This window comes from Chelonoidis abingdonii, chromosome 3, assembly GCF_003597395.2.
Source record: "Chelonoidis abingdonii isolate Lonesome George chromosome 3, CheloAbing_2.0, whole genome shotgun sequence".
Lineage (NCBI taxonomy): Eukaryota > Metazoa > Chordata > Testudines > Testudinidae > Chelonoidis > Chelonoidis abingdonii.
In genome coordinates this window covers 148595220-148609956 of record NC_133771.1, presented here as the reverse complement: position 1 = coordinate 148609956, position 14737 = coordinate 148595220, and the positions used below count along the sequence as shown (strand labels likewise).

The following is a 14737-nucleotide window of genomic DNA, read 5'->3' as shown; positions in this document are numbered from 1 at the left end:
TGGACACTATGCCTTCAATCTTGTTCAGATTTCTTCTGCTCCTGGAACACATCATCTATACTAGCAGTTGTGCTGAGGTTACATTATGATCCCATAACTAACACAAAATAATGCTGTTTTGTAATAATTCATTTATATGTATTGGGTCCGATGGTAGAAATCATTTAATTTAGTAGCCTTCTCATTAGGATACCAAAAAGCATAAATTTTGAATTGACAGCATGGCTCCAGCTCAGGCCAGGTATAAAAGGGTGAATTCAATGGAAAGATAAATTTGTCCTAATTAATACACTTAGGATATTAGAGTAGTTGTAATAGAAAATCTAAGGGATAAAGAGAGCTGGCAATTTCTCCAGGAGACAGTATTAAATGCACAACTGCCAACTATTCCAATGTGATGTAAAGACAGTAAGAGGCCAATATGGTTCCATCAGGAGCTTTTAAAGCTGAAAATCAAACAGGAATCCTACAAAAAATGGAAACATGGTCAAATTGATAAGGAGAGCTATGAAAGAAGAGCATGAGCATGTAAGGACAAAATCAGAAGGTCTAACGCAGGGATTCTCAAACTGGGAGTTGGGACCCCTCAGGGGGTCGCGAGGTTATTACATGGGGGTCATGAGCTGTCAGCCTCCACCCCAAACTCCACTTTGCCTCCAGCATTTATAATAGTGTTAAATATATTAAAAGGTGGTTTTAATTTATAAGGGGAGGACACACTCAGAGGCTTGCTATGTGAAAGGGGTCACCAGTACAAAAGTTTGAGAACCACTGATCTAAGGTACAAAATGAATTATACCTAGCAAGGAGCATAAAAGGCAATACGAGGTTCTTTAAATACACCAGGAGCAAGAGAAAGATGAAGGAAAGTGTAGATCCTCTACTTAGTGAGGAAGGAGAGCTAATGACTGATGTCATCCAGAAAATTGGGGTGCTTAATACCTATTTTGCTTCAGTCTTCACTAAGAAGCTAAATGGTGATCAGATACTCAGCACAATATTAACAAGGGGGAAGGGAATGCAAGCCAAAATAGGAAAAGAAAAGGTTAAAGAATATTCAGATAAGCTAGATGTGTTCAAGTCATAGAGTTTAAGACCAAAAGGGACAACCAGATCATCTAGTCTGACTTCCAGTATACCACGGGCCACCAGCCTCACCCAGCACCCCCACACTAAGCACAACAACTGAAATTAGACCAAAGTATTACAGTCCGCAGGAGACTGGACTGTTATGTGCCACATGCAGAGAATAGGAGGGATCAAGGTGCACCAGGGCCTGAGGCCCCTGCAATCACAGGGAAATGATTAAGTGAGATATACTCAGATAAGCTTGGCAAGTGACCCACACCCACATTCTTCAGAGGAAGGTGAAAAAGCCCCACGGCCCCCGCCAGTCTGACCTGGGAGGAAATTCCTTTCCTATCCCACTTATGGCAATCAAAGTACCTGCACCCTAAGCTTCCTGAAACTTTGTGAACAGCATCTATTGGGGCTACTCACCTCTGTAGGACCTGATGAAATTCACCCTAGGTTACTTAAGGAACTATCTGAAGCAATCTTTGAGGACTCATGGAGGACGGCAAGGTCCCAGAGGACTGGAGCAGGGCAAACATAGTACCTATTTTAAAAAAGGGAACAAAGAGAACCTAGGGAATTGTGGTCTAGTCATTCTAACTTGGATACCTGGAAAGATACTGAAACAAATTGTTTAACAATCAATTTGCATGCACCTAGAGAATAATAGGGTTATAAACAATAGCCAGTATGGATTTGTCAAGAATAATCATGCCAAACTAACCTAATTTCCTTCTTTGACAGAGTTACTGGCCTAGTGGATAGGTGGAAGATGTGATATACCTTGATTTTAGTAAGGCTTTTTTACACAGTTCCACATGACATTCTCACAAGCAAATTAGGGAAGTGTGGTCTAGATGAAATTACTGTATATTGGTTGCACAAATGGTTGAAGAACCATATCCAAAGAGTAGTTATCAATCGTTCACTGTCAAATTGGTAGGACATATCTAGTAGGGCCCCACAGGGGTCAGTCCTGGGTCCAGTACTATTCTATATTTTCATTAGTGACTTTGATAATAGAGTGGAGTGCATGCTTATAAAATTTGAAGATGACTTCAAGCTAAGAGGGCTTGTAAACACTTGGAGGACAAAGTTAGAATTCAAAATGACCTTGACAAATTGGGGAAATTGGTCTGAAATTGACAAGATGAATCTCAACAGAGATAAGGGCAAAGTAGTGCCTTTAGGAAGGAAAACTCAAATGCACAACTACAAAATGGGGAATAACTGGGTAGGCAGTGGTACTGTAGAAGAGAATCTGGGGGCTGTAGAGGAGCACAAATTGGCTATGATGCAGCTGTGGAAAAGGTTAATATCATTCTGGGATGTATTAACAGGAGTGTCCTGTGTAAGCATGGGAGGTAATTGTCTTGCTCTGCTTGGCACTGGTGAGACCTCAGTTAGAGTACTCTTTAGGAAAGATGTGGGTAAATTGCAGAGTCCAACAGAGAGCACAAAAATGATAAAAAGTTTAGATAACCTATTAAGGAAGGTTTAGAAACTGGACATGTTTAATCTTCAGAAAAGAAAACTGAGGGAGGACTTGATAACAGACTTCAAATATGTTCAAGATTGTTTTAAAGAGGACAGCGATCAATTGCTCTCCACATCAACTGAAGGTAGGACAAGAAGTAATGGACTTAATCTGCAGCAAGGAAGATTTAGGTTAGATAGCAGGAAAACTTTCTAAGGGTATTTAAAGCCAGGAATAGGCTTCCAAGGGAGGTTGTGGACTCCTCATCATTGAAGGATTTTAAAAAAGGTTGGACAAACACCTGACAGGGATGGTCTAGCTCTACTTAGTGTGATGAATGTTCTGAGCCTGATGAGTCATCTGAAGTAATTTCCTGCGAATAGTAAGGCTCCAGCCAATCCACAAGCAAGGGTCTAACCAAGTGACCCCAAAGCAGAAATATAGACTCCCAATGAAAGCACTCTGCTCAATGTCACTATCTTGTCAGGGTTACTTCCAGCAGCATAGTGGTTCTGAAAGACTGCTCCTACTCCAGCCTGTTCCTGCTCCAAACAAGGCTGGTTGCCCAGCTGACCTGACACTTGGTCCAGCTTCAGTTTAGAGGGCTGGACTTGTTGACCCCCTGAGGTCCCTTCTAGTTGTACATTTCTATGATTCTATAATTAGCCAAACCAGGAGCTATCACACCAATCAATATGTCATTTTCATTCTGTAGGTGTTCTGTTGTTTTTGTTTGGCATGGGAATCAATATTCACAGTGACATCCTGCTACGCCAGCTAAGGAAACCTGGAGACCATACTTACAAGATTCCACAAGGTACGTTCTCCTTATGCCCGTCACCCAAAAAGAGTAGCACCACTGGATAAATAGTAGGGGGGAGGGGTCTAGCAAAAGTAAAATATACATCAAAACACAAAGCTCTTAAAGTTATTTGGAGCCATTAGTTTCACATGGATACTTGGCCCAGATGTTCCCCCCTACAGCATGAATTAATTGCAGGGGCATAGTAATCATACATCTTTGGCCTGAATTTTGCAGATGACGGGGAGAGTTCAGCAGGCCACTCCTACCTTCTGAGCCCTGAAGAACACTTTCTATGTGAAGTTTGCACAACTTGGGTTTTTGGGGAGTGCCCAGCTGCGAGATAGGAAGTGTCGTAGGCTATACCTCTCTAGCACCCCCTTAAGGGGAGGGCAGGTGTTGCTCCTGTCTTGGAGTTCAGGGCATCTGCCCCCTGGCAGGGGAGTTAAAGTAGTACAAATAAAAACTCAGTCTGCTTCCACAGCCCATAAAAAGCAGAGTCCTAGGCCTTCAAGAAGCCAAAGAGAAAAGTACCAGCCCTCCTTTCTGAGAGGGCCTGAGCAGCCAAGACTTTCAAGCCTGGGTCAGTAACCTCTGCTTCCAGGAGCTGAGAGTTCTGAGTTGCCATCCTGCTCCTTCAGAGTGCTGCCCTGCATTGAGCAGGGATCCTCCATATCAAGAACTTGACAACTTCCAGGCTTGACAAGTCTCATGAGGTGCACTGTGTCGAGTCTGATTGTGCCCAGAGGATTTGTCCCAACACATACCCAACCCCTTAAGATGGAGATCAGAATCCCATCATCCAAGTCTGAATCCCCCACTTCCCATAAAAGAAGTCTACATTGCTGCGTTTCTTTCCTGCATGATGATGTACTCTAAAAATATTGGGTTCGAGAGACAAGTAGCACAGCATATACTCCTTGGGGAATTCTGCACTACTGTGTGCATGCAGAATTCATGTCCCTCTGCAGAATTTCTATGCTTCCCTGCAGAAAATGATGGGGATGCAATAAGAAGGCACGTGGTGGTGGATGCGGGGTTGGGAGTGCCTATGGGTGTAGTGCCACTGTCCCTGAACATTTCAGCAAGCGTAGATCTGTCCAGCTGAATGAGGATGCAACTTGGCTCCGCTGACTCTGCAGCTGGATGCTGGGCCCTAATGATGTTCATGCTCCCCTTCTGTGTGCTAGAGCCATCCTGTTTTCTGTACAACGAGTGCCTGTGGTGCTAACGGCAATCCCCCAGTTACCTCTTCTGTCTGCAACCTGTATGGCGGTCACATGGATCTTGAACCAGGTGCCAAGACTAGGTCAGAGGTCACAGTCTCCAGTTTTCCTACTTTGTGAATAATTTCCCAAAAATATTGCCTGTCCTGACCAGTAATGACAGGATAGTGCCAGTGTTGAGGAAGGAGCTACCAGGAGGGCATCCATATGCTGACCAACAGTTAACTATAGTCATCTCCTGGGGCAGGCCTTCACATCTCCATGAATGCACTGGAGGAAGATTATCTCACTTGTGACCCCTTCTACCACAGCCAGGGGAGACTGGACCAAGGTGTGGCTACATCTGGAGTCCAACAGACCATGCACTTTTGTCCCATTAATCAATCCAAGTGCTGTTATTTTGGTGGGCTGTTTCTGCCTTGCTCTGCTTTCTGTTGTCCACATCTGGGCATACTCATACTCCATCATGGGGCATTCTCTTCAGATGTGTCCCAGTTGCCTACATGAGAAAAAGATCACCATATTGTGGTCTGAGCCCATCTTCTTGTTCAGCGATGACCCTGCTTGTTGTAGGGGTCTGGCATCTAAGTCTGTAGTAACCCCCACTCATTAGCAGGGCTGTGAATCAACTGTCCAGGTTAGATTTTTGTCTGGGCCCTTCCTGGCCTGTTGCTGTGACTCACTGAGAGACTGAAGACAAGGGTATTTGTCCTGATCAGCATGGGGTGCCTTCACCTGACCAGGCTTCACTTCAGGCTGAGTCAGCTTCTAAGCCCTAGGTTGTCCCCTTCCATCTGTCTCTGGAGGTTCCATAGCAGCCAAAAAGTTTTCCATCAATTGCACCACCGTTGTTAATGCCGTTGGCTGATGCCTCAGTACCCACTCCCATACCTGAGTGAGGAATATTTGTATGAACTGCTTTACAAGTACTAACTTGGCAACTTGAGCTCCAGTTTTCTCCTCCAACTGTAACCACTACCAGCAATGGTCCTTCAGTTTTTGGGCCACCACCTTTGGCTGGACTCCTTGGGTACACATTTGCATACAGAAGTGGTGGAGGGGCACCTCTTTGCTGATATAGAGAAAGTCCAGCATGGCAGACTTAATAACCGTGTAATCCCAAGCCAAAGCCGTCCCTTGGGTGTGGCAAATCGGAGCGACTGCCTCAGGCCCGCACTTTGGTGGGACCCGCAGGAGGTGGGTGGGGAGGTGAGGTGGGAGGCAGGTGGGCGAGCAGGGTGAGAAGGCAAATGGGGAGGTGAGCAGCAGGTGGGCAGTCAGGCAGGGAGGAGTGAGGAGAATCCCACCTATGAGAACCTTCCCCTCCCCCGAGCGCCTCCTGCCCACCTGCAGCCCCGCTGATCAGTGCCTCCCCTTCCCTCCCCCTCTGCCTACTGTGGATCAGATGTTTCGCTGAGTCAGGAGCGGTGGTGGGGAGGGGAGGGAAGCGAGGATGCAGCATGCTAAAGAGAGGGGTGGGGGGGAAAAGGGGCAGGAAGAGGTGGGGTGGGGGTAGGAAGTAACAGGGTGGGGATAGGGCCTTGGGGGAAAGGGTGGAGTGGGGGCAGAGCCTGGGCAGAGCTGGGGGGGACACCCTCTGGCATATTAGAAATTTGGGACCTATGTCCCAGGCTCTGGACCCCACTAGAGACGGCCCTCTCCTAAGCAGCCACAGGGTCAAGCTCTCAGCAAGTTGTCAGTCAGGTAGGGGGTGAGCACAAGAGCCAAGTGCTCTGGAGGCCTGCTCCTGGACCTGCTTGAAAGTGGTCAAGAAAACCTCAGGGTCATATTTTAAAACACAAATCAGATGAAGAATTAAGATTTAAGTCATAATTCTAACATTATAATAAGGTTTTACGTTAAATGTTACTTTAGTGTAAATCTTTTAAAACACAAATCAGGCCCCATCTTAGTCAGCTTTACTGGCCGCTGGATCCCTGGCTGTGTTGGCCACCTGTTGCCCCACAAGTAACGGTTGTACCAGGTTTTGTTTCAGGTCTTTCTGCTGGGTCACCATCTCGAACAGCAGCTGATGCTGTTGGGTTGTCTGGAGCTGTTGTTGAGTGGCCCGTTGCAACGGTTGCTGCTGAAACTCCCATTGCTGGGTTGACTGCTGTGGCTGGCTCCCTGTCAGCCAGCCACTTGCACCATTGCTCTGGATCTATGCTACTTGGGTTCTTCGTTTCTCAGGTGCACAGGATTCAAATCTCCCTCTAATTTACTCTTACGTCAGGGTTGGGACATAAGCATTCTCTACTCCTATACCGCTCTCCCTACACCTAGGCCTTCAGGAAAACATAGAGAACAAAAGAATATAGAAGAAGTACTGACACTCCTTCTTTCTAAGAGGCCCTCGGTAGCCTAGACTCTCAAGCTGTATTCTTGGTCAGAGCCCCCTGCTTCCAAGGCTCAGGGGAACTCTGAGTTGCAGTCAGCACTGAGTAGCAATCAAGCCTCACATGTGTGCTGGGTTGATGCTGAGTGTGCCCAGATGAGTGCTTTAATTCCTTTCTGATTGGCAGGTGGAAATGATCCAACACAGGGCAAAAGAGCTGAAGACTTCTTCTGTGTCATGCTCCCCTGTCTATGGCATGTTCCCTGGATGAATCTATGGCCTGTTGTGTAAAAATTGCCCTGACCAGTATTCTGGATCTATGTTTTGCCATTGCAAAACCTGCTCATCAACCCCTTTCCTGCTCCATCGTCTGTCCCCTTTGGAGAAAAGTGATTTGGGAGTGTCTTGTCCTTGAGAGAGAAATGGTCTGAGCTCACAATGGGGATCTAGGATCTTTCTGGTTCTAATTATGATCTTGACTCTGACTCCTTCTGTTGGCTTGTTGCCTCTGGTAACCTCTTTCTGCATCAGTTACTAATTTACCCTAACATGGGTTTGGTGAGTAGCAAAGGACTCTAGCTCCAAAATATAGATCCAGAATTTGAGCTCCCCAAAGTTCATAGATTGATAGATTTTTAAGGCCAGAAGTGACCATTCAATCATTTAGATTGACCGTCTGCATCACGCAGGCCCTATTCCACCAAGTTTGATCTGTGAAATAGGTTCAGGCCTGTCTTTAGCTGTGAGAATTGATGTTTGTAAAGTAGTTTGAAGTCTGTGGACTTATTTCTCCTCTCACTTGTGCCAGTTTTTAGTATAATTCTACTGGCTTCAATGGAATTATTCATTGATTGACATGGGTTCAGTGGGAGGAAAATCAAGCTTTCTGAATGTGAAAAGTGTGACTTACAAGCTCCACTCTGCTAAGTTTTGTTGTTGATTTGAACTGAGGGTAATTAGTTTTCACTCTTCTTATTTGCACTTGTGACTTTTTTTGAATGCAGGGGGACTGTTCACATATGTATCTGGAGCTAATTTCTTTGGTGAGATAGTGGAATGGTTTGGCTATGCCATAGCAACCTGGTCCATACCAGCCTTTGCATTTGCACTTTTTACACTGTGCTTCATTGGGCCACGTGCTTATCATCATCACAGGTATCAAAACCAAGATTGCTTCATGCTTTCCTACACTTGCATAATCCCAGGGATGGGGGTGGAATTCAGGATAAAGTTGAAATGCTCAGTACTGTATATTGAAGCAGAAATGCCTCACTATTCAATGTAAAGAACATTTAATGTGGGGACATCAGGAAAAAGCATGATGTGGTAGTGTTTACCAAGTGGAGTTTTCAGTTGATTCCCTCATTATATTTTCTAGAGCCTTCATTTTTAAAAGTGACTTAGGGTTTTGGGTACATTGATTTTGGGGGGCCCAACTTGAAATACCTTAATGGGGCCTGATTTTTAGAAAATATTGACCATCCATGCCCTGAAAATCAGACCCCATTAATGTGAATTATAGAGTCAACACTCAAATGGAAGAAAATGTTCCATCAGCAAAGGTAACAGCCTCTATTGCTGAGCATTCCTACAAGCCTCTACAGCTTCCATGAGGCAGCAGTCAAGGAAAGTGCTTTAGTCCAGGCCAATAGCAGTTCTTAGCTACCATTAGTGATCCATACCTGGACATTTTGGGGTGAAATAAACACAGCAGTAAACTGTAACTCCAAAAAAGTCAATGAGCCTGACTGTCATTTACATTAAACCCCTTTACACAGCTCTGGCAGTGTAAAGGGGCTTAAAGTGACTGTAAACTACATTACATCTCCACCCATATTAAAGGCCTCTTTTGACTGCCACAGCAGTGTAAAGGGGCTATAATGTAAATGTGAATCAGATCCTAGCAATTTACTTTGGATTTACATTGGTGTGAGTAAGAGTGGGATTTTGCCCTTAGCGCTACAAAAGATACTGCAAGAATTCAGATTTAAGTCATAACTTTAACATTATATTAAGTTTTGATATTTAACGTTACTTTTCTGTAAATCTTTTAAAACGTCCCTTTTGTACAGTTACTGAAATTGGTTACAAAGTGAGGCATTTTGGGGGGATTGCAGGATGGAGGAAGATTAAGCTTTGTTAAAGCAATAAGTGAAGTTTTCTGGCATACATGCAGTTTCACTCTCATTTATTGTCTTTCAGGTACTATCTCAGGATGTTTACAGACTATCCAAAATCAAGGAAAGCCCTGATTCCTTTCATTTTTTAAAGTCTGCAAATGAGGACTCCTTTGTTTTTTAGGGGGGGTTTACATAGCCTAATTGTAAACTGAGGTTTCACTGTAAAAAACTTGTGTAAAACAATATTGTTGATTTAAATGATCAGTAATGTAATTCTGAACTAATGTTCTTGTGTTTAACTACAGTAGGTACAACAGATAACTTTACTTGGAGACACTGAGGTAGCTGAATGTGCAAAGGGAGCCCTGCCAAACAATGGGCATGATTGTCAAGGGAGTTACACCAATGTAACCCTATTTATGTCATTGGAGTTACATTGGTTTAACACTAATGTATCAGAGTAGAAAATCAGGTACAATATCTGTGTTACCTCTTTAAACAATAACTTTTCTATGGCTAGACTACTACTATTTCACCATCAGGGATCATTATGTTGTTCGTTAAAGCATTCACACCTACCTCAGGATTTTTGTCTTGCAAACCCAAATTCTTTTCAGACATGTAAAAGCTGTCCACCCTCTATTGCCATTCTTACAAAGACCAGAGGTGCTGAAAGTAGGACAAAAATAAAAACCACATAAGACATCTTCTAGTGATTGAAGATGTTCTCTGATGCCAGTACTTAATTTTGTCTGAGCAGAACATTGTCAGATATTCTCCATCTTCTGAACTGACACAGGAATATTGTTGAATTTCCACAGAAGCTCAGCGTGTCTCCTGCTAACAGGGCCAGCTCCAGGCACCAGCCCAACAAGCAGGTGCGTGGGGCGGTCAACGGTGAGGGGCTGCAGGTCTGGCTCTTTGGAGGCAATACGGCGGCAGGTCCCTCACTCCCTGTCAGAGCGAAGGACCAGATGCCGAACTGCCGCCGAAGATTGAAGCGGCAGCGGTAGAGCTGCCGCCGAAGTCCCGCAGATTGCAATGGCGGCTTTTTGTTTGTTTGTTTGTTTGTTTGTTTGTTTGCTGCTTGGGGCACCAAAAACCCTGGAGCCAGCCTTGCCTGCTAATTTCAGAAGGTAGTAAGGAATTTTTCCTAAAGTTTCACCAATTCCAATAGGAACACAGTTCCCAAAAAACCCTGATATTGTTAGTTACTTATTAGAGCATAATATAGATCACAGTAATTATCCCAGTAGATGGGGAAGACAAAGGTCAGACTCCCACAATCTAAACACATTATGTGCCTCTGAAAATTGCCTTTGGATTGATTGTATGCAATTTTATATACAGTACAATAAAGTTTATGGAAAACAGTGAGCTGTCTCAGTCTGTAACTGTTTTTTATAGGAATAGTGTTGGGGGGGCCAAACACAATTTCCAGTTTGCTCTCAGTTTCTTTTCCACGGCAGTCTCCCGTCGTTTTGGTATTATTATTTATTATGTTTACTATGATAGTGCACAGGGCCAACTGAGAATGGGGACCCATTGTGCTAGGCACTATAAAAACATATGAGAGACAGTCCCAGTCCCAAAGAGCTTACAATCTAAATAAACAAAACAGACAGAAGGTTGGACGGTGGGGAATGGGATAGCTACAACACACAAGCAGAGTGATCAATGCAGTGGTGACAAATGTCATACAAGTGCCACAAATTTATTTTTGCTTTTGTTAAATTATTTTAATCCTTTCAATGCAGTTATTTAGGATGTGGTTCGCTAGGTGAACTAGACTCACTATTGATGGGATCCAGTATAATGTTTTATGAATGACAGAGAAATTAGAGATAGAAAAGGCCTATTAGCTCATCTAAACTACCCTTTTCTGCCAGTGCAGGATTATTCCCTTGAGTTTGTTTTCTCTGGCCCTGTCTAGTCAGCTTAAAATGTCTCAGAGCTTCCATGGAGAGACTATTACATGATCTTAGATACCATCAACAGAGATTTATTTGCATCCCAGCATGATAGTAAGCAAGCCTATATTTTACATGTTTTTAGTTTCATTGCATTTTGTCACCTTAGTTATGCCACCACATCCCATGGAAAACAGTTCTAGGTAGATAGATCTTTGTCCATTGCCTCAAAAGTTTTAGGCAACAATATCAGCTGGATTCCTGCTGCTGCCACTGCCATACCTAAGTCTGCTGGTGGGAATTGATTGAGAAAAAAACAGAAGCGGTGAGATGCTACTGGCATTGACCTTTCCCAAGAATGGAAGTTTAATCAGTGGGCAATTCTTGGCCAGACTGTTCTTATCAAGCAATGATGCCCTGAACGAAGGGCACACCACAGCATATTTAAAGTTGACTGGCAGTTCAGGGAAAGAGGACCGGGGTCTGGGGAGGGAATTTGTCTCTATTCTCTCCTCCCTCACCAATGATATTTGGGAATTTCAAGGGCAGGGACACCACTGTCTGTTTCCCTACACCCACACTCAAGCTTCGTCTAATTCTGCTGCTCTGGGCTACTTCCTATATGCTCCTTCAGTTTGGGGAATGGCCCCTTGTGGCAGGGTAGACTAGGTCTGGAGGCTCCCTGCTGGAGGCCTCACAGCCCTGCCTCACCCCGCCCCAGAAAAGAGCAAGGGGAAGTCCTCAAGGCAGCCTAGAGTGGCTGCAAGGGAGTAGCCAATCTGAGGGGTTGCTGGAGTGACCAATCAGGGGCCAGAAGGGAGATATAAAAGAAAGTAGCCATGGAAGAGTAGTCAGTTACTGCCTGGAGCTTGAAGAGGGCTGGGTAGCAGGATTGAGCCCAGGGAAGGCTGCCAAAGAGCAGCAGGACCATGGACAGGTCAATGTGGGCAGACTGAGCCCAGAACCTAGCCAGACCAGATGATGGTACTTTGAGGGCCCCTGCTGGTTGGTTGAAGACTGAGCCCAGAGAGGGCTGCTGAAAGAATGCCATCTGAGGGTGCCAAGATCCACCCCTGTTGGGCTGTTAAAGAAGGTAATGTTTCCAGGAAGGAAGCCTGGGTGGTATGGCCCCATACCAGGGCTGTGAGAAAGAACTAGAGACTGTATACCCAAGAAAGGGGAGGGTAGTGTGTGTGTGACACGGATGGAGGGCTGAGTCACTGAAGACCTGCTGAAAGAACCATCAGCCAGGTCGGAGGAGAGAGGTGCTTGTGAGAGGCAGGTGCCACTCTGTTGTAAGGAAAGGAACTGAAAGGAAAGCAGCTCACACCAACGCAGAAAGGAGGTGCTCGTGAGAGGTGGGTGCTGCCCTGTTAAAAACTGAGTGACTGCAGGCATGTATCAGCCAGAGAGTGGGTGCTCATGAGAGGCAGGAACTGACACTATTACGCCCCTATATCCATAACACTCAATAGCTTCACAAAAAGTCCAAATGTCTAGGGCCTTGGAGGTCCTGCTGGTCCTCAAAGAGGATGGTGGCTTGAGAAGGACCTACCTGTGGGCCTTATCCACTCTGTAGTTTCCGCTCAGGCTCTACGTGCTGTACGCCTTGCCGAAGAAGAAGAATTCTTCTCTCCTGAAACCTGTCCATCACCCCTTGCTTGGGCTTCTGAGCTCCTTTTAACCCACTCCTCCAGCTGGAGCATGCTTGACAGGCCCAGAGGGGCAGGGCTGCCTATTGGAGCTCATTAGTGCCTTTTAACCCCTTTGGACCCAGTGTGGCATTTATATGCATACAGATGTGGTCGCCCATCTCAAAAAAGACACATTTGAATTGGAAAAGGTTCCGAAAAGGGCAAAAAAAAATGATTAGGGGTATGGAACAGCCTCTGTATGAGGAGAGATTAATAAGATTGGAACTTTTCAGCTTGGAAAAGAGAGAACTAAAGAAGGATATGATAGAGGTCTATAAAATCATGATTGGTGTGGAGAAAGTAAATAAGGAAGTGTTATTTACTCCTCATAACACAAGAACTGGAGGTCACCAAATGAAATTAATAGGCAGCACGTTTAAAACAAACAAAAGGAAACATTTCTTCACACAATCAGCCTGTGGAACTCTTTACCAGAGGATGTTGTGAAGGCCAAGATTATAACAAGGTTCAAAAAAGAACTAGATAAATTCATGAAGGATAGGTGCATCAATGGCTATTAGCCAGGATGGGCAGGGATGGTGTCCCTAACCTCTGTTTGCCAGAGGCTGGGAATAGGCAACAGGGAATTGATCACTTGATGATTACCTGTTCTGTTCATTCCCTCTGAGGCACCTAGGATTGGCCACTGTCAGAAGACAGGATATTTGGCTAGATGGACCTTTGGTCTGACCTAGTATGGTCGTTGTTACGTTCTTAACAAGGGCTCCGTGTGAGGAAAAACACGGACGAGCATCTCAGTACCACAACCTCCCCTTCCCTCAAGCTTTTACAGGTGGCATGTGTACATATTACGGTTGCAGACTATCCATAAACAACCATGAAGATTTGAAACCAAATACCCTTCTCTCTTTGTTTTAACACCTTTTGTTCTACCAGCTTTATTTGTAAATAGAACTAACACAAATGTCTTTTTCTAGTAAGCAATTGTAATAATTATTTTGGGGAGCCCATTGTTTTCTTCCTCTTTTTCAATAAATGTTTTTAGGGATCTTCCCAACATTCACATTTTTTGCCTTCATTATCTCTGAGGAACAATTTGGCTTGGATGCTGTTTCTCTATTAGACACTCTGATTCTCCTCTCTGAGCATAGGTCTTCTATTTACCTTCTGTTGAGCTGCTATCCCTCCATCCATCCCCATGTAGAGAAAGAAACCTATCCGGGGAAATTAATCCCTTATCCTAAAGCCCCTTGTTAATTTAATTACTTCTACATTGTTCAAATGGATGTTCTTCAGAATCTGACTTTTCCTACCCCTGAGCTATACTATTTTGGCAATACACAGATAGCTTAGTCATATGTCTGTCAGTTCTCTTTGTAAAACTCACTTGCCAGGTTAGAAGGGGGGCGGGGAGAGAATGCCATGTGCCTGCTTTCTTCTGTACCTTTTGGGGGTAGCTTCTGCCACTGTTGCTGGGTAGGCTGCTCCTGCTGTCCCTTCTTAGGATCTCCCTGGTTGCCTACCCACACATGCAGATGTGCACGCACACAGGTGTCAGGCCTTGGGCCTTTACCTCTTTGTGGGAGGGTGGGATTCTGCAATTTGCCTGCTCTCAGACCTGGACCTGGGCTACAGCCTCCTAGCACCAACTGTTGACTAATTCAGCAAGTGCAGCTGGGATTGTGAGCCTGTGATGGGATGATTTGCCCCCTCAAGGCTAATAATGCCTAGGATGTCAGCCCACCACTGTCATGTTGCATAGCCCCTTTACGGTTTTGGGAGGTCTGACATGCAAAGACCAAGAGATATTGGGTGAGGAAATGGTCCTGGGAATAATTTAGCATTTGGGAGGAATTCTGTTAATGTCCCTTTAAGGGTCGGGTGCCAGGCACCTTGCAGAGTAGGTGGGACAAGGTTCCTATCTCTCTCCAGCCAACTGAAATAAGCTTTAGGAAGGGAATCAGTATATGTGCTACTTTCTCCCTTGTAGTAATGCAGATGTGAAACAGCAGAAGCCTATGCTGTTGATGCTGAGCCTTCTGGGGACTAAGTGGGAAATGGGGTCAGCTAAATGGGAAGGTGGGAGCTAAAGCCCTGCAGCTGGCCCAGGTTACATATTCAGCTTCCAGGAACAGAGC

At 44.9% G+C, this 14737-nt stretch overlaps 1 protein-coding gene across 1 annotated transcript in view; it reads left to right on the top strand.

Annotated features, from left to right (window-relative positions):
* The window catches only part of SRD5A2 (steroid 5 alpha-reductase 2), an 84849-nt gene extending 74936 nt beyond the window's left edge, over positions 1 to 9913 (top strand). The window contains exons 3-5 of the mRNA XM_075063449.1: positions 3267 to 3368; positions 7919 to 8069; positions 9117 to 9913. Coding sequence (XP_074919550.1) covers positions 3267 to 3368; positions 7919 to 8069; positions 9117 to 9183 — 320 coding nt within the window. The 3' untranslated portion in view covers positions 9184 to 9913. The remainder of the gene's footprint in view (positions 1 to 3266; positions 3369 to 7918; positions 8070 to 9116) is intronic.
* The last annotated feature ends 4824 nt before the right edge of the window (positions 9914 to 14737 follow it).